The sequence below is a fragment of the Caretta caretta genome, chromosome 7 (genome assembly GCF_965140235.1).
Source record: "Caretta caretta isolate rCarCar2 chromosome 7, rCarCar1.hap1, whole genome shotgun sequence".
Lineage (NCBI taxonomy): Eukaryota > Metazoa > Chordata > Testudines > Cheloniidae > Caretta > Caretta caretta.
Genome location: NC_134212.1, coordinates 35,980,560 through 36,007,856, shown reverse-complemented (window position 1 = coordinate 36,007,856; position 27,297 = coordinate 35,980,560). Strand labels below are relative to the sequence as shown.

General features: G+C 39.5%; 1 protein-coding gene across 2 annotated transcripts in view; it reads left to right on the top strand.

Annotated features, from left to right (window-relative positions):
• Positions 1 to 27,297, top strand: part of HDAC11 (histone deacetylase 11) — a 66,936-nt gene that overhangs the window by 27,293 nt on the left and 12,346 nt on the right. For both annotated transcript variants that reach the window (XM_048858467.2, XM_048858466.2), the window contains 4 exons: positions 8,737 to 8,779; positions 12,700 to 12,776; positions 14,576 to 14,638; positions 18,525 to 18,621. In XM_048858467.2, coding sequence (XP_048714424.2) covers positions 8,737 to 8,779; positions 12,700 to 12,776; positions 14,576 to 14,638; positions 18,525 to 18,621 — 280 coding nt within the window. The remainder of the gene's footprint in view (positions 1 to 8,736; positions 8,780 to 12,699; positions 12,777 to 14,575; positions 14,639 to 18,524; positions 18,622 to 27,297) is intronic.

Here is a 27,297-nt window from a genome sequence, read left to right as displayed (position 1 = left end):
AGCTGTTACAATGAAGATCCACAGAATGGTACAGAATCCCACATTGCCATTCCTGAATTATGTTAAGGTTAGCTATAGAAGTGAATTGTCTTGAGGTTCAGCAGTGTACTTCTTTTTCTTTCAGCACTAGAAATTAGAATAAAAGATCTATTGCAACTCACTAGCTGATATGAAAGGTGGAAGAGGCTGGGAAGCTTTAGGGGAAGTGTAAGGCAGCAGCAGTATTTTCACAAAACTGAGAGGTTATCTATGTTAATTGTCTATCAGTGGGATAAAAGGCACTTCGCAGCAATCAGGCTGTACACTAAAAGCAAGATGCATTTTTTTTCAAATTCTTCCGTTGGTGAATCATATAAAAGATTAATTGAAGATGCAAATAACACATAAAAGCTTAAGGAGGGGTGGAGTAACAGAGGCCCCAAGACTGGGCAGGGGGAACCTCAGTCTGCCTAGATCCCAAGGTCGTCCTTCCTCCTTATCCCAGTGAGCGCATGGTCCAAGTGTGCAATTCTGGGTCTTGTTTACAACTGAAAGCTGGCCCTTTTAGCCTTTACCCATGCTGGACACTGGCTGCAAGTGGTGATGAATCAGTAATTTTAACAGCATTATATGAACCTCAAATCCTGTCGTTTCTATCCCAACTGAGCCTCCAAGAGGCTGCAAGGAAGGCAAAAAAGTCACCAGACCCCAAGCCACTCTGGCCCAATGGGAAAAATTCCTTTCTGATCCATAAAAACAGGCAATCCGTCTGACCCGTAACATCATAAGCAGGACAACTCCTTATCTACAACTAAGTGGACAGAGGGCGGGATAACTGACCAGAGAGTAGAGGCTTTTGAAAATCCTAGTGTAGTTTAAATAGGAGGGGGCACCCAGCAGCCAATCAGCTGCCTCCATATCCATTTGCCAAGCCAACAGCTAAGCAGAGAACTGCCATTTGGGGGGTGGCAGAGCTTCTCTTCCTGCCAGGCATGCATTTTGGGCTTCTCCCATTCCCCGCTATCCAGTCATGGTTCTCCCCTGCTAAAAGCGGTAAGAGGGTATTATTTAAAGCAAAATAGGAAATTAATTTCACACTTTGTTCAAGAAGTAAATAAAATTAAAAACTTTAAAATTAATTAAAATTACTAGCTTTGGAAGATGCTGTATACCCAAAAGAAGGGTTGATAGTACCATAAGAAAGGAGACTGCACTATAAAAATGGTGTGTCCGCTAAAATTTAAAATTCATAGAGTAAAGTATCTTGTCCCATGTGTTTTTTGTTTATGTGGCACAATTGTCTGTCAAGGCTTACAGCAAACAGTGGGCTTGCAGTAAGCTATATTAAGTGTTTGTTCAGATTTATGCATGTTTTAAGAATAGCAACATATTGTTGTATGTCAAGAAGCATTCCTGGTGTGAAGGAACATAACTACTAGCGCTGTGGAAAGGACTTGCTTGGTTTTCTAGAGTGTGGTGTCTTTAGACTGGACTTTTTGACATAATATGGGACACAAGGCCAAATTCTCCCTTTACATCCCTGAAAGGCATGTACATAGTGCCCATGAACGTGAGTGGGACCTGTGCACATGTAACCTAGGGCAAAATTTGGCCCATAGCTCTAAAGAAATGTTTGTGTCATTAATAGATACTCAAGAAGAAATTACCACAGCTGTCACGGGGAAAGCTCTCTTTGATGTTAATGAACCTGGTTAGGTTCCCAGAGGAGTTTGTCATTAATATTTAATTGTGAATGTATTATTAATTAATTACTGTTGAAAAAATACTTCAAATTAGCATTTGCCAGAGGGAAAAATCTGTAGTGTTCTTAGAATTCGATAACGACATAGTGTTCAGGCTGCACAGGGCACCATGTATTTTTAGAGTCTGCATTGCAAATGCAGTAACTGTAACTGAAGGAACTTCAGAAAATGATAAAATTACGTATTCTAATGATAAACAGCCTCAAGATGGGTATTTACCTTTTTTGGTTTCTAACCTGGGCTGGATTTGACCCAGCGGCCTAGAGATGGGAAACTCTATATCCCCATTACCTGTCTTTTGATCCACTCAGCCTCATCCAAGAGTTCTCACATTGAAGTCAGAATGCTTTCCCTGTCAAGTCAAGGTAGACTTTGAACTGCCTTACACTTAACTTCTTTTTTTTAGCCAATTTAAGTTTAAAAAAAAATGTAAGCAATATTACCCAGGGCACTGTTCTGCCACTGACCTGCTGTCTGTTTGGGTAAGTCGCTTTACCTCTCTGTGCCTCTGCTTCTACTCCCATCCTTTCTTTGTCTTTCCAGTTTACTCCCAATCCTGCCAAAATGTACACACATGCTTTAACTTTATACTTGTTGAGCTCAGCAGGCCTGCTGACAGTACTTAAAGTTAAGCATGTGTGTAAATTATTGCAGGATTGGGGCCATGGATTTGTAAAATCTTCAGGGCAGGGACAGTATCTCGTTATGTTTGTAAGAGTGTCTTGCACAATGGGGCTCTGATCTTGGTTGTGGCCCCTAGATGCGACTGCAATACAAATAATATTATAATCAGAATTATTCCCGTTTTTAATTTTTAGGGTAATTGCCAGTATCCTTTTTGTAAAAATTCCATCACAGGAAGGCAGAACTAGCGACATTATAACTACCCTATTATTTAGATGAAGTATAGATGATTGGGGGGAAGCACTATAATTTTCTACACACATGCTTATTTAATAAGATAAATCTAAATAGTGTTTGAATTCTTATTTTCAGTATTGTTTAGCATTTATTCACAAAATTTTCATGTTTTTCTTCCCAGGTTAATGCTCAAAATGTTATGTCCAGTACAGGGACTAATGATAATACTATTTGGCACTTATATAACGCTATCTTTTCAAGCACTCTATAAACATGAAAAAAATTAATTGCCTTCCCTTGTTAAAATTTCTGCTCACTAGTGCTGTAAACTGTATAAATTGCTTTCCCTAATTCTGCAAATGAAATGTCATCTTTGTTTGTCAAGAATCTCCAGTTTCCTGCCAGTTGTTGGAATCAGTCATCTAGAGGTATTCAGGAAAGAAGTAGAATGGATAGCTGGTGGGTGGGCTCAGACAACAATTTAACGTGTATGATTGTCTACTGTGAACATTCAGAAATCACTTTTGACAATATGACTTAATTAATTTTAAGCACAGAATGGCATCTTAATTAATTGTCTTTGTGAAAGATTCATTTGCTTACCAGTCATTGGTATTAACCATCTAAAGCATTTTGTAAAGTTTGAATCGGTTCTCTACATAATCATGCTCAAATGTGTTGCAAAAACTGTTTGATGATTTTCAAGACTTCAAGTTAAACAGCATAATTGCTTAGCCTTTCTGATGTGACTTACATTTTCATAATGACACAAAATACTCTGACCAGTTTAAAATAGGTACCTATATACGTACACATACATTTGGCAGCAGCGTTGCTAACGTAGTGGTGAAGATGAGAATTAAATAACATTAGTAGATCATGAAATCAAGTAGCAAATTGGGAAATTTAGCAAAGGAGAAAGATTTTACATAAATTTCTAACAGAGGTGAAAAAGTGGCAGAAGAGGTCCTGATTCTCCTATGGAGATTACACCCATCCTGAAAATAAAGGTCCCATTTCCCTCTGCTCTCTGCTGTGGGTTGTGGAATAGGATGGACAGCTTCTACTACCAAGTCACCTAGGCAGTGCTGGGGCCAGTGGTACTCTCCACATTTTTGTACTGCTACAAGTTGTTGGGTTTTGATTAGGGCTGTCAAGCTATTAAAAAAATTAATCGCAATTAATCACATGATTAATCGTGCTGTTAAACAATAATAGAATACCATTTATTTAAATGTTTTTGGATGTTTTCTCATTTTCAAATATATTAATTTCAGTTACAACCCAGAATACAAAGTGTATAGTGCTCACTTTATATATATTTGCACTGTAAAAAGAAAGAAATAGTATTTTTCAAATCACCTAATGCAAGTACTGTAGTGAAATCTCTTTATCATGAAAGTTGAACTTACAAATGTAGAATTATGTACAAAAAAATAAAACAATGTAAAACTTTAGAGCCTACAAGTCCACTCAGTCCTACTTCAGCCAGTCACTCAGGCAAACAAGTTGGTTACAGTGTGCGGGAGATAAAACTGCCCGTTTCTTGTTTTCAATGTCACCTGAAAGTGAGAACAGGCGTTCGCATGGCACTGTTGTAGCTGGTGTCACAAGTTATTTACGTGCCAGATGGGCTAAGGATTCATATGTCCCTTCATGCTTCAACCACCATTCCAGAGAACATATGTCCTACTAATAATGATGGGTTCTGCTCGATAACTATCAGATTTTGGAAGGCACTTCAGATGCTTAAACCTTGGGTCGAGCGCTGTAGTTATTTGTAGAAATATCACATTGGTACCTTCTTTGTGTTTTGTCAAATCTGCTGTGAAAGTGTTCTTAAAATGAACATGTGCTGGGTCATCATTCGAGACTGCTATAACATGAAATATATGGCAGAATGCGGGTAAAACAGAACAGGAGACATACAATTCTCCCCCAAGGAGTTCAGTCACAAATTTAATTAACACATTATTTTTTTAACGAGCATCATCAGTGTGGAAGCATGTCCTCTGGAATGGTGGCCAAAGAATGAAGGGGCATACGAATGTTTAACATATCTGGCACGTAAATACCTTGCAACTCTGGCTACAAATGTGCCATGTTGTCAAGGTTCCTCCCCCACTCTGAACTCTAGGGTACAGATGTGGGGACCTGCATGAAAAAAACCCCCTAAGCTTATCTTTACCAGCTTAGGTCAAAACTTCCCCAAGGTACAAAATATTACACCCGTTATCCTTGGAATGGCCGCTACCACCACCAAACTAATACTGGTTACTGGGGAAGAGCTGTTTGGACGCGTCTTTCCCCCCAAAATACTTCCCCAAAACCTTGCACCCCACTTCCTGGACAAGGTTTGGTAAAAAGCCTCACCAATTTGCCTAGGTGACTACAGACCCAGACCCTTGGATCTTAAGAACAATGAACAATCCTCCCAACACTTGCACCCCTCCCTCTCCTGGGAAATGTTGGATAAAAAGCCTCACCAATTTGCATAGGTGACCACAGACCCAAACCCTTGGATCTGAGAACAATGAAAAAGCATTCAGTTTTTTAAAAGAAGACTTTTAATAAAAAATAGCAGTAAATAGAAATAAAGAAATCCCCCCTGTAAAATCAGGATGGTAGATATCTTACAGGGTAATTAGATTCAAAACATAGAGAACCCCTCTAGGCAAAACCGTAAGTTACAAAAAAAATACACAGACAGAAATAGTTATTCTATTCAGCACAATTCTTTTCTCAGCCATTTAAAGAAATCATAATCTAACACATACCTAGCTAGATTACTTACTAAAAGTTCTAAGACTCCATTCCTGTTCTGTCCCTGGCAAGAGCAGCACACAGACCCTTTGTTCCTCTCCCTCCTCCCAGCTTTTTAAAGTATCTTGTCCCCTCATTGGTCATTTTGGTCAGGTGCCAGCGAGGTTACCTTTAGCTTCTTAACCCTTTACAGGTGAGAGGAGCTTTCCCCTGGCCAGGAGGGATTTCAAAGGGGTTTACCCTTCCCTTTATATTTATGACACATGTGAACTCCTATTCTCACTTTCAGGTGACATTGTAAATAAGAAGCAGGCAGCAGTATCTCCTGTAAATGTAATCAAAGTTGTTTGTCTTAGCGATTGGCTGAACAAGAAGTAGGACTGAGTGACTTGTTAGGTGCTAAAGTTTTACATTGTTTTGTTTTTGAGTGTAGTATGTAACAAAAAAAAATCTACATTTCTAAGTTACGCTTTCACGATAAAGAGATTGCATTATAGTACTTGTATTAGTTGAACTAGAAAATACTATTTCTTTTGTTTATCATTTTACGGTGCTAATATTTGTAATAAAAATAATATAAAATGATCACTGTACACTTTGTATTCAGTGTTGTAATAGAAATCAATATATTTGAAAATGTAGAAAAACATCTAAAAATATTTAATACATTTCAATTGGTATTCTATGGTTTAACAGTGAGATTAATTGCAATTAATTTTTTTGATTTAATCGTGTGAGTTAACTGCGATTAATCAGCAGCCCTAGTTTTGATATCATAGGGTGTGAGGTCTGCCTTTCTTTTTAACATCAAAAAATATCTTGACCTTTTTTGACCGTGTTCTCTCAATAACTTTCCTTCTCCTCTCTGGTCTTCAACTTCTATTTCCTTTTTCCATTACACTTTAATTATATCCTACTTTCACTGTGTTTTTCTTAAAGATTGAAGAAGAATAAATTTGAGCTTAAATGTATTGGTGTAACAGTTTCTAATGCTGTTGGACAGCCCAAAGCTGCCTTGAAAAGTGGAAAAAGTAGGCATACTATCTGGAATATTATCCTTACTTACATTATTCATAAAAGATTGCTTAACAAGGAGTGCAGAGGGAAAGTGATAAAGTCATTGTCCAAATTTTGGGATCCTGATGAGATGTGTCCTTTTATTAATATGGATAAAAGCAGCTGAGGTAGAAACAAGTGTAACTTCTTTAGTATTTATTTCCAGTGCCCAAAGTGGAAAAGGCAAATGTAGACCAGTGTGTGAAAGTGAAGACTTAACTGTATGTGGACTTTAGTTTCCTCTTTATAAGATGCCATTCAAGTCTAAAATAAGCAACTTGAATATAGTGACCTGCAAATTGGTCAGTGACAAATAGGGTGAAATTCTGCCTCAGGTACATCCATGCAACCTTGTTGGTTACAATGGGAAGGCATAGGGATAGTTGAGGATAGAATTTGACCTGTAGTTTTTCAGCATTTGTGTTACAGTGGGGAGGAGGGAAAGAAAAATAATTATCTTGGCCCAGGAGTGTCAGAGGGCCCTTGCCATGCTGCTTAAAACTCTTTTTATTTCCCTAGTAATGGGTTTCCTCTGAGTGCTATAGTGGCTCTCTGTCACTGCCTCTGGCTAGTCCTGCAGCACTACCTGGGAGCCTTGCACTGATCTCTGCTGTGTGATGTGAATCACGATAGACAGTTCTGATGTCATTTCATAAATGGTCTATTCGGTATTCATAAATATGGCTATCTGGAAGAGCTTTGCTCACTTTGCAAGCTCTTGGGGCTGGGACTGTTGTGTTTGTATAATGCCTAGCATAGTGGGGCTCTTACTGCTACTGTAATACAAATAATAAATAACAATAGTGGCCATTTTTTGGTCATGATTTCCATTACACTATGTTCCAAGCCTTCTCTAGCTCTCATCATAGAAATATCGTTCCAATTCTAAAAAGCATAGTGTCTGCCTGCGTCGAGCACTAAATAAAGGCCTCAACTGTCCATGTGCTCTGTCCATGCATCTGTCGAAGTGGGTATTCACCCATGAAAGCTTATGCTCCTATGCGTCTGTTAGTCTATAAGATGCCACAGGACTCTTTGCCGCTTTTACAGATCCAGACTAACACGGATACCCCTCTGATACATATGCTCTTAAGAATTCAGAAATAGAAAATATGTGCCTTCTGTTGCTACCAGTGCTGTCACTAGTGTTATCATCAGGGTTACTACTCCTTCATTAGTCCTTCTTGCAGTCTGTGATGGTTTTTGACTTTGTAGGGATCTTTTTTTTTTCATGAGAAATACCTGGGGAAATACACTGAATGAGGAGGTAGTGGAGAAGCACTGTGACTTGTGGGTCCTTCCCTTCAGTAATTCCTCCTCAAGATCTAATCTGGATAAATTGGCAGTGTTTGGGTAGTAAAATGGCCCCCCCGCCCACTGATTTCTTAAATATTAAGTAATTTTCTGGAGGTATCCAAGGAACAATTTTACTGATGGAAGAGTTCCTTGTCTCACTTTGAAGCTTTCCAGTTCCCCTTGCAAATGCAATTTTCATTCCATCATTTTGGGGAAATAATTTTATTTTATTAGAAATTGTAATATGCCCTTTAAAAATATTTGACACTTGAAGTACCTATAATTTATCACTCATCAGTGTAGTGAAAGAAAATAATGTCTGCCTTCAAAAGCAGAAATGCTCCTTTAAGACTGTCTGCTCCTTGCTCATAATATTTCACATTTTTCTTTTAAAAGTTCAAGTTTCCTAATTCCAGCATAGTGTGCCCTTTCTTTGTTGATTCTTCCCCTTCTTTGAATGACATTTGGGTATGCAAAAGAGCAATGGTCACCATTTCCCAGGTATCTGAGGAAAAGGATTGATGACGCTCAACAGTGTAAATGTTACTTTGTAAAAAATCCCAGGACGCTTTGCATATTGCAGGTTTTCTCACTGGAAACCTTAAGTGTATCAATATGTTTGTAGTTATTTAGAGCTTCTACATGTGTTGTTGGGAGGATTGTTATATAAACTGGAATGATACAAAAAGGATTGAACACTATTTATTCTTACTCCTATTGTTACGTTGGAAGTTTTATCAATTTGAACAATTTTTTCTGCACTTTTCAGTTTGGCTACTAGTGGTCCTTGTTCATCTCTGCATAGCAAAGTTAATTTTAGATGCACAATCTCAAGAAAATGAAATATAGACCTCATGTTAAAGGGTCTCTTCCAGCATGCCTTGCTCTGGTAAAACTTCCATTGACTTTAATGAACATCTCTAGAGACCTTAGAAATGCCTAAGGGGGGGGTACAGGATCAAAACCTAAATGCCATAGTTTACACATTCCTGAAATTCTTATTGCTTTTTTCTTAAAGGCAGGAAAGCTTGCTGTTGACAGAGGCTGGGCAATCAATGTGGGTAAGTACAAATGTAATTAAGCAAATGAAGTTTTACCAACTACTCTAAAAATAATTTATTTCCTCTCAACGTGACCTGTATACTGTTTTATAACAGCCAAACCTACCTCAAATGTAAATGTCCAAAGTTAATTTTAGAGAGGTTATGTTAATTTTAGAATTTCAGAGAAGAGAAGAATAACTTTTAGAGATGAATTTGAGAAGAAAATTAATTTTAGAGAAGAGAATCTTAGTTTCGTAGTCTACTATAATCCATATTGCTGTTTTGTGATTAAACAAAACAATCAGATTCTTCTAAGAAAAGAGAACAAACAATGGAATGCTAATTTGTGGGCATAAATCCTAATCGTTTTGTTATTAACTAAATAAAGGTAGACAATATCAGTAAGTTTTCAACTCTAGGATACAGTGATTGAAGCAACAGAAGCTCTTGGAATGAGACATCTAGGAAATTAGGGAGGAAAAAATGGGATTTGGAAGAAAAATTACATGATTTATTGCAATCGGTTTTAAAATTTTCATTAAATCGTATTTTTAAAAAATCAGACATGTAACATCAAATACGGCTTCAATAGCAATATACAATGAAATATAGTATGTTTTATGTATATGTTATCAACTGAAATCATAACAAAATTCAAAACCTAAAGAAAATCCATATTTATTACCAGAATAATTTTTCAAATGCCATATAATAATCAAATCTCTAATTACCTTGAATTTGGTTTTATATCATTCACTGTCATCATTATCCTGTGTTAAGCGCACCATGGAAGTTTTACAGTTGCTTATTAAATAAACACCTAGTGTGAAATTCACTCCAAGGTCAACACATGGCCTGTGCACCTCTTAAGTCACTATTTTGGAGAGGAAGGATGGTCCAGTAGTATTAGTACTGACTGGGGTCATAGAAGACCTTGGTCCACTGATGACATTGTGTAAAACCTTGGGCACTTAGTTTCTCTGTGTCTCCATTTCCCCTCTGCAAATGGAGATAATAGCATTCTCCTATCTCACAGGGGTTTTGTGAGGAGATAACCTTATTAAAGACTGTAAGGCATTCAGATACTACAGTAATGGGGGACATATAAGTACCTAAGATAGGTAGATAGGGACTTAAGTCATGCATAGGCAATCTGGCCCTCTGCACATAGGCAAATTCCATCCCTAGTTTACAGACAAAGATGACTGTGATTTTAAAAAGATATGTTCAGGTAATAAAATTTTAATAGAAGTTTCACAAATGATTTGTTGTTAATTACTTAAATTATATATTCATTTTCCCCAAAAAAGTAAGATTTAAAAGATACGGTACTTTTTGTGAGAAAATAAAATTGTTTGAAACTTACTCAGATGAAATATTTGCTGGGAACATAGAGGATCTTAATTATGGGCACAAACGCTATGAATAAGAAAATGTTATTTGCTTCTAGTGCTCTGTTCCTCATCCTATATTGCAAGATAATCATTGTGGACATAGTTTGTATCCATACTTGCCAAATTAAGAACAACAATACAATATGGCACTTCTGAATAACCAAGTTAGCAATTTCACTGTACCCTTGTTGTACAACTAATGTACAGTATCTGTAAATTTTAGAGGAACATAGAGACCACTGACAGTCTAGTTTGGCATCCTGCCTCCAGCAGTAGCCAGTAAAGAAGGCTTCAGAAGAAGACAAAAATAAAGTGGAAAAACATTTAAAACTTAAATCTCTTGAAGAATAAATTCAGAGTTTTCACTTTACCTTAATGTTTCTTCCCATCTCATTTGGAGAACACAGGTTTTTTGGAGGAATCTTACTGGGCTGTAGGAAAATTCCTTTTACTCACATATAGAGATTCCTGTACAGAAGTTCAGTGTTCCAACCTATACATTATTGACATTTAATATACACTTAAATGATGCTAGATTAGAATTGTTGAGAGATTCGTTCTGACTGTAGCATGATTCAAAGTTCTTTTATTTCCATAACTTGCCGCAATGCAGTTTCCCTTCAGCATCCCAAATAAACAGAGACCATATCGCATTTAACTCAACTGCAGGACTTCATTGTTCTGTTTTGTCAATGTCCATTTCTGTTTCACTACAAAACTGAAATATTTAATGCATTTGGTGAATCTACAATGTGAAAAAATAAAAGTTAATGATATGAGAAATGCAACATGTTTTTTATGGGCACATACATTACATTGCTAACCATCAATTATCAGCACATTTGCATGCAAATCCTATCATGAGGTAAATAAATAACACGGGTACCCTAACTACACTATTTTGCTAAATAGATGTGCAATAATTTTGCCACAGAAGAAAAAAGCACTCCAGAAAGAGATGCGCTACACTGAAGTCAGAAATATCCATTTCTTTAATCAAAGAATCTTTGGTCTCTCCCAGCCACAGAAATCTTTGAAACGTATCATATTGTAGTGAGAGCTTAGTTACAGTAGGTTTGAATTTGTTGTATTTTTAACCATTTGTTTGGTGTTTTCTAGTAGGTCAAGTGGAATGACTGAGATTACTTCATTTAAAAAGAGACTTAATTGTAGTAATAATAAATTATAAAGGGTATAGTGGAAATAAATCTGGCCTTCTTTCTATCCTTTCCCAATAATAGGGCAAAAGGAGGAAGGTCAGTGACTGTAGAAGGAATAGTCAGGGTTATAATTAGCTTTTGGATTTCACAGGGGTCACAGATGTTAGATTTTTCCCCACCTTTTTTTACATTTCTGTGACATTTCTAAAGATGGTGACTCCCACGTAGTGAGCGTTTGGGCAGCCATCATGTCGTAAAAAGAAGAATCTGAGCAAATTTATACTTCCAGAGAGAGAGAGAAAAAAAAACAAATTTGTTATGTGCAAATATAAAATATTACCTCTTTCATTCTTCTGGACGCATCTTTCTGTTGTTTCTTAGTATAATCCTCTAGTCTACAGAGTAAACATCCAGTATGAAAAAAACAAAGGCAGACATGCTCTGTGGAAATTCAAATGAAATTATGTTTGTCAGTTATATGGGTCAGATATATGTAGCATGTTTATCAGTAAAGTGTTAAGGATTTTTACATAAAATGCATTGTATTTGTGATTAAAAATAATTAGAGCTATATGGTGAATGTTTGGTATATATGATTTTAAAGAGTAACTCTTAAGATCCATTCCTGATCTTAGTGTTGATTCAACACAATATTTTGTATCTATCCTACAATTTAATGTCCCATGGATGAAGGAAGGTCTTGGGTATATTGGCTGCGCTGACTGACAGTCAGAGGCTGTTGCTGACCCATGACTTTCAGATTGAGAAGGACTTGTCCATCCCATCCCATCGCACAACCGCACAAGTTAATTGGGTACATTGTGGGGGTTTTCATCCCCCCCCCCCCCCGTAGATAATTCATTAGGTTATTACTGTGGTAGAAGAAGGTAGTATTCTAGCATGCCTGTTGCCCTGGTTGCTGCCTCAAGTAGGTTTACCCTTTGCAATTTGATGAGTTGAATTGGCCTCCTGCTTTACTCTAAACTAGAGCACATGGCTCCGGGTGGGTGGGCCATGGATGCAAAGTGCCTTACCACAAAGTCGTGGGTTCTAATGTAGTGTATAATCTCCTTTGAGCCTAGTTCTTCATATGGTTGCAAGATTTCCAGGTTCTCGGGCCACATCACTTCAGATTGGGACACATAGTGCTTCTTTCTCCTGGGACCTGATAGGCCAAATATATAAAACATGAAGGGGTGACACTGAATGTGATATGCTACCAGGACAATGGGTTAGGGGTTTTCGATGCTTTTTTCAATTTAAAAACGTGATGGTCATTGCTTAAGTAAACAAACACTGACCTTACATTTTGCAGTGACAGTGTTTTCCATAGTATCTAGCTTTTTAGCCTAGTATTTCTTTAAAGTTACATTTTTACATTTAGGTGGTGGCTTCCATCACTGTTCAAGTGATAAAGGTGGAGGATTTTGTGCATATGCTGATATCACACTGGCTATTAAGGTAGAACATTTAAAAATAATTTTCTCTTACTGTTTGTACAAATGAAAATATTATCAACATAAATTTCTTAAATCAGTAGTCTAACTTACATCTTAATAAACAGGAGTAAACAAAACAGTCTGTAGACGGATCAGTATTAAAATAGTCTAGGGACTGATGCTGCAGCATTTATGCATGCATAACTGTCACTGATGGGGGCAATAATTGTGTGGAGAAGGCTGCAGAATCAGAATACTGCAGGTAAATATGACTTAATACCATTTTGTTACAATTCTTTCTTTAAAATAAAAATACTTTTAAAAGTATCATAGATTAATTGTCTTTAAATGTTCAGTGGGAACTGTCCTGGTTCTGCAGTTGGCAAACTTGACACCCACGTGGGGCTCCACTGATTTCTACCTAAGTTTGCACGGGCACAGGTATCCGCCCTCAGGATCTTACCCTTAATGCATTTTGTCTTCCTAGATAAAAAATGTTAAGTCTTCGAAAATGATCTTACAAGGGAGGGGAAAGAGTTTGAAATACTTGATTATATTTAGTATGGTATGTTCTATAAACAAAGTATATCACAATATATTTGATAGCATGCTATAAAATACTACCCGAAATAATTAAAATGTTAAGATATAAACAAATATAGTACACTATATGGTGAAGTGCCCTAACTTTTTTTGTATGTTAGTTTACTGATTTGCAAAATCCCTTAATCTGCCCTGGGGCTCCCAACTATTCCAATGCAAATTGGAAATTATAACTCTTCCATAATTTGTACAAGTACTAAAGACATTTTTTACTATCCAGTAGTTAACAGTAGTTACTATTATGACTCAAAGAATTTTTTAAAAACGTTAATGTGCTTTCTCAGCCATATGGAATAGCAATTAATGAATTCCACTACTAGTATATAAAGTGACTTTGTAAAATAAAGTTGGATCCCTACTACAACGTTCTCCAACTTTTTAGAGAGAGAGAGGAATGCTCTTTATGCACATTCAGTCTGCATCATTATCACAAACCAGGTAATATATTTATCCTACACAATCCTTTAGAAATGTAAGCCACTGATGATGTGATAACCTGCACCACCTCTTTCAGCTCTGAACACAAGTAGAGGGAACTTTGTTTTTTTCAATTATAAGATTTGAATCTGAAAGCTAGCCTATAAATGTAAAAGCGGCAAAGAGTCCTGTGGCCCCTTAAAGACTAACAGACGTATTGGAGCATAAGCTTTCATGGGTGAATACCCACTACAAATGTAGTTCATGTATATAATGTGATGCAAATGCATGGATTCTCTTTGTGTATTGAGTCCATGAGCGTCTCAAGATAATGGTTTTCAAACCATAAAAAAACCTCTGTGTGTTTTATGTAATTATTCCTTTACATATTGTTAAGTTTCCATAATAAAGTGTTTTAAAAATATCTAGCCCTTAATTTTTATCAAATAAGAAATAGAATCATAGAATATCAGGTTTGGAAGGGACCTCAGGAGGTCATCTAGTCCAACCCCCTGCTCAGAGCAGGACCAATCTCCAATTTTTGCCCCGATCCCTGAATGGTCCCCTCAAGGATAGAACTCACAATCCTGGGTTTAGCAGGCCAATGCTCAAACCACTGAGCTATCCCTTCCCCCAAAATCTTTCAAGGGGGCATTCGGATTTGAATACAAATATATACACTACATTCTGTTCAAAAATAAAATGTACCATGCAAGTATCAAGCTTCCATTCTAATCTCTCATCTACATTCCTAACTGTAGTTTTTTTTTCTCTTTCTTCTGTACTTACCCATGATTCCAGTTTTTATTTGAAAGAGTAGAAGGAGTGTCTAAGGCCACTATTATAGATCTGGATGCTCATCAGGTGAGTGATTCACATGTTCGTTGCTGTAAAAAAAAAAAAAAAAAAAGTTTTACCAAAAAGCAGAAATCCTCAAAAATACAATTTTTCTAACAACTGTATTATGGTAAAAATGTAAGTTACAGAATGCAAAGATAACCTCTATTGGAAAGGATTTAGGAAATAAATGTGTAGCATAGTAGGCGCAAAGCACCCCACCATAACTCAATTAATTACCTGACCTTTAATTTCTTAAGTTGATATTATTATATAATTACAGAAATAGTTTCTTAGTTCACTGACACATAAATATAGTCCCAATTTTTTTAGTAAGTTATTGGAGAGCCTGCTCTTATCTATTCATTTGTCTGCTAATCAATAGGGTGCTGGTTTCTGACAAAGTGCCATTGGGATTCAGGTTTGGTTGATGATTCCTTCAGTGCTGATTACTGTGCATCTTCTCTAGGTTATATTTAGTAATTAAATCAGTCGGGTTTTCTGATTGTTTTATAGCTTTTTCTTCATGCATAAACTATTTTTAATCCTCATCTATCTAGTTCTAAAAATTTGTTTACCTAAATATGTTCCTCTGTGATTAGCGTCTAAGATTTTTTATTTTTCTTTTTGCTCCTCAAGCTTCATGTATCATTTAGCTTTCTTGTATTACAGTGCATTAAATCAAAACTTTAATAAGAAATCCTTTTGAGCCCATTGAGTTAAGATCCATAGTAGGGGTTCTTTTTGTTGCACCCCAAGCTAAGTGTCCTGCTGCAGCCACCAACTGATCAGGTTTCTTCAGACCATAATTATTGATTAACTCAGGATTTGGCTTTGGAGGATCAGTTTAGCAGTACATACTAAACCTTAGGACTGGGAAACCAGAGTTGTATTTTTGTACAGTGAGTAGGATTCAGAAAATTATACCAGTGTTGCCATTGCCAGGAGTTTGAAAAACATGAGTCAGGCCTCAAAATATCATTAGGGGCCTTTAAGAAAAACACCAAATATCACAAGACTTTCAATAAAATCATGAGAGTTGGCAATACTGAAAATCTAACTCTGTCACTTTCCCTGCATGTGGTAACTTAAATGGAATTTTCACTGCAAATCAGTTGTATTTTAAACAATTTTTCTAGAATTATTATTTCAGGTAAGCCAGGGAGTGGTTCCATGCTCTTTGAGGCCAAATTCAGCAGTCCATCCCTAGTCATTTAATGCTCTTGAGTATGTGCTTAAGGCCCTTGACTGCAATTGGACTTAAAACTAGGGGTGTCAAGCGATTTAAAAAAAAATAATCCCGATTAATGGCATCTCTCCCCTTTCCCTGGCCCCCAAATACTCAGTAAACCTTCATCATCTTCTCACTTGCTTCACCTATTTGGATAATGATAAATTTTTATTTTATGTGGAAAAATAAAGCCTCACTTTTTAAAGCAGACACTCTTGGCCCTGGAATGCAGTGTAATCTAAAAATACTGTACTGTGAACTCAGAATGAAGCTGACAACACAGACCTGGCCAAAAAAATAAGAAATCTGACAAGCCAAATTAAAAAGGATGAATGAAGAAAACCATTGCCTACTCTATCAGTCAGCAGCCAGGGTAACCCTCCAGAGGTAATTAACTTACTCTTTAGAAAGATACCTCAATAAAGCAGTGCCATGTATTACTACTAATTTACCTCCCCACAGATTTAGTCAGTAAAAATTAAGATAGATGTGGTCCGAATAACTAGTTATAGAAAATCATGGGATCATCACTTACTGTGTTTGATTATTAATTACTCTACACAACCCTGGTGTTTGATTATATTTTATGCTCCTTAACTGTGGTGATAAAGGTGTCTTAATAAAATGTTCGCTGTTGCAAATTTAAGCTGAGTTGTAGCTCCATCATGTGGCTAGAATGTAGAAATATTTTCTCGTCTACCTACGGTGATGCAGCCTAACAATCGTTGAGAATTGTTCAGCATCCCATAAGAAACAAGAGACTCTTAAAGATAATTATAATTAATTCAGCATTCATAATCATTGCAGCAACTTTTACAGGAGATGAGTTTGACCTTCAGTGCTTGTAATGGGAAGACTGACTTCAGGATAATGGAGTACACTATATACACACACACATACACCCCTTCTATAGAAGGAATGATTTACTGTGTGTACTGAGAGCAGCTCTCATCTCTGGTAGTAGGATTTTCAGCAAAATCCTAATAAGGGCTAAAAAGTTTTTTGTGTGGATTTGTTTTATAAACCTGATTAGTCCATACTGTAGATTGATTACCTTTACTGTTCAGCAATAAAAATTATTTATTTTAGAAAAGCTGGTAATGTACTAAAACTGCTTTTAATCAGAAATGTATACCGTATTTTAATGTGGTGTTAATCCAGTTTTGAGGCAGTTTCATTGCTATGATGAAACGTAATGATCTAGAAGAATGTTATCTTCCATCATGTCTCTTATCTGCATGCTAAAATTGGCCATGAAACAAGACCAAAGATTATGTAATGTAGTTACTTTGTATTTCTGAAGGGATCTTTGAAAGGGTATCAAGGCTCCTTGTTAAAATGCTTCTCAAGAAATCTCTGACCTTATAGCTGTTGTGCCAGTGATCTGTAGATTATAGGCTACATCAGTCCCTCCCACAGTTTTCCTTTCTTTAGCAGAAGGAGTATGTGAGGTAGCAGACTAGACAAGAGTCCTCTAACTGTGCAGATCTGCCAGTGTCACGAGGAAGTTCCATAGATCTCAGGGAACCCACTGAGCCCATCAGCCTTGGGAACTTGACTCACTCCAGCACATTACTGTCATTAGTGCCCCATCTTTGTACTACCCTCTTCTTTGGGGCCTGGGAGTAACAAAGTAGTGAGTAAGAGTTCATGCTCAGCCACCTCTAACAGGCCATATTGGTGGCACAAAAACATGCAGTGGAGCATTCGTGTACTTCCCACCACCCTTTCACATGTACTAGCCACTTTTAGCATTGTAATGGCTTTTTTTCTCTTGGGTGTCTTCAGGACTGGGAACCACAGCAGAGATACAACTTTGCAACTGAATTTTATCAAGCTAACGTTAAATTACACAACAAAAATACTGAAAATATTATTTTCATGGATTTACTCCTATACTTTGAAATCAAATAATTCTGATTACCGTCTTGCTTTCATTCCTTACATAGACTCTGACAAAATTTAACCTATTTTATCTTGAGAACCACTAATTAGAGATTATTTTATGCTGTCTGATAGGAGTGCAGATGAATTCAAGGGTGTGGAAAAAGGAGATGATGATCAGAATCTGATTTTCCCTTTAACCATTCCTCTCCCCTACCCCAAAGTCCAATATTTCAAGAGAGATTCCTGGCTTTACAATGGTAGAAGGTAGAATGTAATATGTTTCTCATTACATTTTATTGATATTTTACTTTTGCAATCTTTCGTGAAGGTTAATTAACTTTTTCAACATTTCATTGATTATCAAAAAAACCTCTGGTCTCATTTTACATATTCTCAGTAGCTGACAAGCTTCTGGAATATAGTGTGGTTAAAGCCTAGAGCTTGGTCTGATTTCTATTCTTGGCTTGGGTACAGACTTCCTTGTGACACTGAGCAAATTGGCTGCTCCGTTCCTTAGTTTTCTTGTCTGCACAGTGGAGATGAAAATACTTCTGTATCTGCAAAGGAGTATTGTAATGCTAATTTCAGTAATATTTGTGAAGCACTTGGGGAGCCTCAGATAAAGATGCAAGTATTATTATTCACAACATCAGAATAACCTTTAAGGATATAAACAAGAAAAAGTATCTAAGACATTAAACACTGTATCATTGTATTCTTAATTTCCTTAATGCTCATAGATTCTTTAATACTGTGTTTGCTTGCTAAGATCAACCTATTGAAATTTTCTTATAGGGAAATGGCCATGAGAGAGACTTCATGGATGATCATAGGGTTTATATTATGGATGTGTACAATAGATATATTTATCCGGGGGATGGATTTGCTAAACGTAAGTACTTTTCAAACTGACATGATCTTAAAGTATTTAAAATGTATTTACCACAGAACAGTTGCTCCATTCACCACTGAAATGCTGCTCACTCTGATGTGAAATACAGCAACACAAAAATATTCATGAACTTAATGTAAGAAAATTCCCTTTGAGGATGTTTGCAAAAACTTGCAGCAAGTATTTGAACTTCAATCTATCATGGTTCTGATTAGCCATGAGTCACATGTTATTGGTTCTGGTTCATTGGCTGGCTGAGATTGGACCCCTAGTGGTCAAGACGGAGGGTTAGAAGTCATTTAAGGTATGTCTACACTACGAAATAAGGTCAATTTTATAGAAGTCGATCTTTAGAAAGCGATTTTATACAGTCGATTGTGTATGTCCCCACAAAGTGCATTAAGTCAGCGGAGTGCATCCTCAATACTGTGGCTAGCATCAACTCACGGAGCGGTGCACTGTGGGTAGCTATCCCACAGTCCCCGCAGTCTCCACTGCCCATTGGAATTCTGGGTTAAGCTCCCAGTGCCTGATGGGGGCAAAAACATTGTTGCGGGTGGTTTTGTTGTCGTCAGTCTCCCCTCCCTCCTCCCTCAGTGAAAGCAACGGCAGACAATCGTTTTGCGCCTTTTTTCCTGGGTTACCTGTGCAGATGCCATAGCATGGCAAGCATGGAGCCCGCTCAGCTCACCGCTGCTGTTGTGAGCATTGTAAACACCTCGCACATTATCCTGCAGTATGTGCAGAACCTGGTTAGGAGATGCCAGCACGAGGATGATTGTGAGGAGGACGTGGACACAGACATTCCTGAAAGCATGGGATGTGGCAATTGGGACGTCATGGCGGGATTGGGGCAGGTTAATACAGTGGAACGCCGATTCTGGGCCCGGCAAACAAGCACAGACTGGTGGGACCGCATAATATTACAGGTATGGGATGATTCCCAGTGGCTGCAAAACTTTTGCATGCATAAGGCTACTTTCATGGGACTTTGTGAGTTGCTTTCCCCCAGCCCTGAAGCGCAGGAATACCAGGATGAGAGCTGCCCTGACAGTTGAGAACCAAGTGGCGGTAGCCTGTGGAAGCTTGCAATGTCTGACTGCTACTGGTCAGTCAGGAATCAATTTGGAGTGGGCAAATCTACTATGGGGGCTGCTGTGATCCAAGTAGCCAATGCAATCACTGACGTTCTGTTATCAAGGGTAGTGACTCTGGGAAATGTACAGGTCATAGTGGATGGCTTTGCTGCAATGGGGTTCCCTAACTGTGGTGGGGCGATAGACGGAACACATATCCCTATCTTGGCACCGGACCACCGTGCCAACCAGTATGTAAATCGCAAGGGGTACTTCTCAATGGTCCTGCAGGCACTGGTGGATCACAAGGGACGTTTCACCGACATCAATGTGGGATGGCCGGGAAAGGTGCAGGACGCTCGCATCTTTAGGAACTCTGGGCTGTTCGAACAGCTGCAAGAAGGGACTTTATTCCCAGACCATAAAATTACCATTGAGGATGTTGAAATGCCAATAGTTATCCTTGGGGACCCAGCCTACCCTTTGCTCCCATGGCTCATGAAGCCATACACAGGCAGCCTGGACAGCAGTAAGGAGCAGTTCAACTATAGGCTGAGCAAGTTCAGAATGGTGGCAGAATGTGCCTTTGGATGTTTAAAAGCTCGCTGGCGGTGTTTGCTGATTAGGTTAGACCTCAGTGCAACCAATATTCCCATTGTTAGTACTGCTTGCTGTGTGCTCCATAATATCTGTGAGGGTAAGGGGGAGACGTTTATGGCGGGGTGGGAGGTTGAGGCAAATCGCCTGGTGGCTGATTTTGAGCAGCCAGACACCATGGCGATTAGAAGAGCACAGCTAGGCGTGCTGCGCATCACAGAGGCCTTGAAAACCAGTTTCATGACAGGCCAGGCTACGGTGTGACAGTTGTGTGTTTCTCTCCTTGATGCAAACCTGCCTCCTTTGTTGACTTTAATTCCCTGTAAGCCAACCACCTTCCCCCCTTTGCCAGCTGTGATCAAAGTCATTATTGTTTTGAAACCATGCATTCTTTCTTTCTTAATTAAAAAAAAAGAGTGAGATAACTGACAAGGTAGCCCGGGTGGGGTGCGGGAGGAGGGAAGGACAAGGCCACATTGCTCATTGTAGCCACACTGCAAATCAAAGCTGTTTGAATGACAGCCTTCTGTTGCTTGGGCCATCCTCTGGAGTGGAGTTGCTGGGTGCCTGGAGCCTCCCCCCGCACGTTCTTGGGCGTCTGGGTGAGGAGGATATGGAACTTGGGGAGGAGGTCAGGTGGCCATAGAATGGATACAGTGGCGGTCTGTGCTCTGTTGCCTTTCCTGCAGCTCCACCAGACGCCTGAGCATGTCCATTTGCTCCCGCATTAGCCTCAGCATTGCCTCTTGCCTCTTCTCAACACGCTCACCTAATGCTTTCCTGGCCTCTGACACTGAGTGCCTCCATGCATTCAGCTGTGCCCTATCAGTGCGGGAGGGCTGCATGAGCTCGGAAAACATGTTATCGTGAGTGTGGTTTTTTTCGCCTTCTAAACTGCGATAACCTCAGGGACGGAGATGATAGGGGGAGCAAAGAAACATTTGCACCTGCAGGGGAGATAAAAAGGGAGAGTAAAATTTAAGATGATACGTTTCTGAGAAAAAAAGTGTGATTCACTGTGAAAGAATCTATCAATTCACAGCAGAGAGCACGTGTGCTTTAGGTACAGGGTCGCATTTTGCCTTTTATATTGAGTGCCTTCTGGTATGGTGACGCATCACACATAGCTGGGCAACAGAATTCAGTTTCCAGGCAGCCATGGTAGGCCAAAGGGTACGCGGGGTTGGCTTCTTCCGCTTTCATAACGTGTGGGAATGGTTTCAAGCTGCAGCACCCTCCTTTCCCATAGCAAACAATGCTGGTTGGGTTTGCCATTTAAAAGGAGGGGCTGTGGTTTTCGGGTGGATGTGCAGCACACCCTCCCCCCACTCCAGCGCATGGCTATTCTCTGGGATGATCCCTTCACTCCTCCCCCCACCGCGTGGCTATTCTCAGGGATGATCCCTTTTAGCCAAGCACAAACAGCCCAGCATGAATGGGGTCCTTTTACTGTTGCCTGACAAAAATTCACCTATTTCAACCAGGTGACCATGAATGATATCACTCTCCTGAGGCTAACACAGAAAGATAAAGTCGGACTGTCGCTTGAATGCGACCAAAACCCAGGACCATTCGCTGCCATGCTTTGTGTTGCAATGGTTCCAGACTACTTGCTACTGGCTTGGCGTGGTAAAGTGTCCTACCGTGGAGGATGTAATAAGGCTGCCCTCCCCAGAAACCTTCTGCAAAGGCTTTCAGAGTACCTCCAGGAGAGCTTCATGGAGATGTCCCTGGAGGATTCCCGCTCCATCCCCAGACACGTTAACAGACTTTTCCAGTAGCTGTGCTGGCCGCAAATGCATCCCAAGTCTTCAAGGCAAATCAAACATTAAACAAAATTGCTTTTAAACCCTGTACTGTAGTTACAAATGTGCACTCTCCAGAGGTGCCTTCTCTGACTTCAGAGTCCGGGAACCTGCCCTGGGAGGGTATTGGCTCCAGGGTGATGAAAAGGTCCTGGCTGCCAGGGAGCACGGATTCACCACTTGCCTGCTGTGTATTCTCCTCCTCCTCATCCACAAAATCCTCCTCCCTGTTGTGTGAGACTCCCCACTTGCAGGTGTCCATGGACAGTGGTGGGGTAGTGGTAGGGTTCCCCCTAGAATGCCATGCAGCTGATCATAGAAGCGGCATGTCTGGGCCTCTGACCCGGAGAGACTGTTTTACTCCTTTGTCTTTTGGTAGGCTTGCCTGAGCTCCTTAATTTTCACACGGCACTGCTGTGTGTCCCTGTTGTAGCCTCTCTCCACCATGCCCTGTGCGATTTTGGCATATATATTAGCATTTCTTCTTTTTGATCGGAGTTCGGCCTGCATAGATTCTTCTCCCCATACAGCAATCACATCCAGTGTCTCCCATTCGCTCCATGCTGGAGCTCATTTCCAATTCTGGGACTGCAGGGTTACCTGTGGTGCTGAGCTCGCCACGCTGACCAAACAGGAAATGAAATTCAAAATTTCCTGGGGCTTTGCATGTGTACCTGGCTAGTGCATTGGAGTTGAAAGTGCTGTCCAGAGCAGTCACATTGGAGCACTCTGGAATAGCTCCCGGAGGCCAATACCATCAAACTGTGTCCGCACTACCCCAAATTCGACCCAGCATGGTCGATTTTAGCGCCACTCCCCTCGTCAGGGAGGAGTACAGCAGTCGATTTTAAGAGCCCTTTAGGTCGACAGAATGGGGTTGGTTGTGTAGATGCATTGCTTATAAAATCAATCTAACATGGCTAAATTCGACCTAACTCCATAGTGTAGACCAGGGCTTAGTTTGTTTTATGTTTTTTTAAAGGAGAAGTTGTAGTTACACTTCTTTCTTTTGGCCAGTCTGTGCTAAAATGATTTATGGGTATAGCTATACCAGCAAATCCTTCTAGTGTAGATGCAGTTTATATTGGCAAAAGTGCCTTTGCTGATTCAGCTTTTACTAGTTCCATGAGCATAATAATCTATACCGGCAAAAGCACTCGTAGCAGAATAACTATGTCTGCACTAGTGCTTTTGCTGGTAAAATCACACCCCTAAGCAACATTACTATATTGGCAAAAGTTTCGAGTGTAGACTTGGCTGTTGAGGTACATTTTATTTTTTCAAAATTTGGCTGCTTTTTAGAGTTAAAACAGTAACAGGAACAGTTTGATTTGTTCCATGTATTTTTCCCATCACATATACATAGTGCGCTATTTTTGTGTGTTCCTTCCTACATTATCACTGCTGGCCTTCTGGTCTTTCTTGTGTGAGGCTTACCTCAAAGTAATAAGTTTAGGTCAGTGTGCCTATCTTAGATGCCTACATCTGCAGACTTTATTTTTCATCCTATTTACCAAGTATACTATCCATGGGTGTGTTCTTGTCTTAAGGGCATCTGCCCTAATTTCAGTCTGAGTACGTTGTACTGCCACTGATTTGAGATTTCTTCTGCCTGGGTCATTATTCAGTGTCCTAAGGGCATCTGCTTTTTGACATATGTTCCACTGGATTGAGGCATGTGCATACACTGAAGAGAAACAATAACAATAATCATTAGACATTGGCAAAACAGAGTGATATTTCAGCCATACTTGGCAGCAACTAGATGTGAAGAGACAGGTTTACCATTAGCATCATAGGTTTGTTACCACAGAAAGCTGCTGCAGAGGTATTTAATTAAAATATATAATTTAACCTAAACACGTAGGCACTAGGCACACGTCTTTTGAGGCCATAGGTGAGGCACCTGTCCAAATAGGCTTCGGCTGATGCTAGATGCTGTAGAATCTAGGGATAAAACATTATTTCATGGTTGTTCTAACATAGATGATGCCACCCTGGCATTTGTCTATGAAATCTCACAAGGGCAAACATTTTGCAGATGAGAAGTTTCATGCCATGCCAGCAGTCTAATATACAGGAAAAGCTGGATGGGCAACATATTGAGGGCACAAAAATGCACAAAACCAATTGGGAGAAATAAGTGAAATTATTCATGTTACTTTTTGTTAACTCTACTTAACAGGTCTATATGACATAGGTTTGGACCTATCATAAGGCAGATACACCCTGTCAGCCCCTAAGAGTGGTATGGCCCCAGGACCTGAGTCACTGAGGCAGACCTGGGCTTCAGGACTGTTAAGGCCCAGTGTTCAAAGTCAAGGTAGCTGCCCTTCTTCCCAGGGCAGTATGGTCCAATGGCCAGAGTCAATAGGGCTGTCCAGCAGTTCAGGACAGTAAGGCCTAGTGGCCAAAGTCTATGTAGTGGCCTCCGGTGGCCCAATTCACCTCCCCACATATTGGCAGTGTCCATGGTGGGTCGAATGGGGTAGGGGCCCACCAGGTCCTGATCCAAGGCCCCAGGGAACTGACATCTAGCTGCTAGGTCTTGGTCAACAGTCACTACTGTACCATTCCCAGGTTCACTTCCTACACCTTCTTCCAACGCAGGGAGTCCCTCGGCAATCTCTGCCTTGTCTCCGTTGGCCTGAGGTTCGGTAGAGGCACAGTCCTGGCTGGCCTCTGGTGGCTCCGGCACTCTCCCAGCTGGATCCTGCAGCACACATCTGCTCTCATCAAAGGTCAGCCCAGACTGACCTGAGCTGCTTCCGCTATACTGTGGTTCCAGTCGGAGCATGCCCAGCTGGTGTGAGGAGCCGTGGCTTCCTCAGCCCATAGCGTCGGGTTAACCCCTTCCGGCCCAGTGTGGGTCAGGCATACCCCATAACAGAACCATTCAGATGAGGCAGTTGAAGCACGAGTTGAAACTCCTATGAAGAACAGCGTATCATGACCTCTAATGAGAAGTAATGTTTCTTCCAGATGTTATTAGAGGAATTCAACTATATATAACTCGCTGTGCAAAGCAGTGGTTTTGTTTTGGTTTTATTGAGAATTTCACTACATTTATAATTAACTGACACGTTGATTTTTAAAATGACAAGTTCACCAAAAAGCAATAGAGTCCTTCCTCTAATGGTACCTGAAAATTCATTAAGAGTTCATTGATCATCAAGAAAAAAATCTTTAGCTGTATTTTAGGTATTCTCAGTAGTGGATGAACCTCTGAAATGTAAGGTGCCAACATTAGCTGGTCTTGTTAGTAAGCCATTCAAGAGACCATGCAAAACATCAGAATAGGCTGGACGTGCTATTGATTTAAGGACAACTGTCACTACTTAGAATTTTATATATGTTTTTGTTAGACTAAACATTTTTTAACAAATGGTTCATTCAGGATTAGCTAACTCTGTGTAACTAGGGATCATGTTGCCTGCAGAATTGTTATTTATATAACCTTTAGAAAATGAGAAACCTCTGAATACCCTGTAAGCATTGTGAAAAGAAATAGAATACTCTCACAATTCTTAGACACTGGGTATTTGGTGTTTCACCATGGTGTATCCCTTAGGTATAGTGGCCTCTCATAATTAATTAATTGGCTTTTTAAATTAAAAGGAAAAAGCCTAAATTTGGATTGATCTTTTGATTCAGTTTGATAAGATGCAAATGTCTGTGGCAGGCTTGATTTGTTTACAGTGTCAGAGTGCAGTGTGTAATTTTTTCTTTCTGCTTACTTTTTTTTAATATAACTGTCACTCTGATAAATAGCATACTTGCTTAATTTGGATGATTGACAAGGAACACATGCAATGCAGTACATCTTTCTTTATTTTTCAAATACTTAACTCCAGTGTTTACACAATAGCATACTCATTTCAAAGTATTACATCAAAAATGTTTGTCAAGGGTACATCATGTCTACCAACAGAAAAATTACTAACAGATGAAGTTAAAACAAAATTGGTCAGTGCATTCCTATACTTATTTATCAAATAACAATGTTTTCTAAGATATGGAGTGTAATTCATTTATAACTTTTCCAAAAAAATGGAGCACGTGTGTTGATTTTAAATGGCAACTCTTCTGTAGCTGTATTTAGAAAAAATGGTGTGAATTGTTGTGTGCTACTCTACATTTCCTGCTGTGTGGTCCTTTGTTCAATTCATGCTGCCTCTTCAATTTATTAACTAAGCATATCAAATTTATGTTAGTATCCTGTTAACATTTTGCATGTTGCTTAATTGTAAGACTTTTATTAAATAAGTGTGTGTACAGTACCTAAAAGGTGACATTCGTCCTAGTATAGATGGTCCATTTAATCATCTACATACAAGTAGAGTTATTTTTAGGCCATGAATATATGCCTTAAACCATTTGGAAGGCATAGGCTCTCTCTGCACTGGGGTGAGTTTCACCCCAAAGCCTCTGAAAATAAAGACAATTGCTAAAGTTGTCACAGTTCTGTTTCCACCAGACTTGGTATTTTCTTGCTAAGATGGAAAACACAAAGACTTCTAGTCATACCAGCCATACATATCCAATCAGATGCTTTCCCCCTGCGTGTAGCACTCTCACTCATGCCAATTGAAATGTGACTCATAATCAAGATGAGCAAAGTTTCCCCTTCAGCTCCTCTTCTTCACTACTAGAAACTACTCCTGGGGCTTCTGAGCAGTCAGCTAAGTTTTCCTCCTCTATCTATCATTACTCCTGAGGGAATTTTGTACCAAAAAAATTAAAATTCTGCACCACAATATTATGCACATGATATTTTAAAATTCTGCAAATTTTATTTGTCAATAAATAACTGTGGCTCCAGCATGACAGTGGGGAGGACAGGCCCCTGGCAGCATTGAGGTAGGAGATCACCCTGAAGCCCCGACCTCCCCCGGTACAGGGACTCGGCAGTGAAGCTGTACCTGACCCTGATAACAGTGCAAGGGCTGGGCCTGCCCCAGAAAAACCCCGGGACCCTGCCCCTCTGCAACAGGTGCAGCAGTTGTGGGTGGGCAGGCTCAGTCCAGCAGGATACAAGTGTGGAGGGGCTTAATGTGGGGGGATCCAGGTGTGGGGTGAGAGGTTTCTGTGTGGGACAATCTGGGTGCGGGAGGCTCAGTGGGAGATCTGGGTGCACGAAGGCTCGTTGTGGGGTTCTTGGTGCAGGGGCAATGGGATTCTGCAGGAGATCTAGGTAA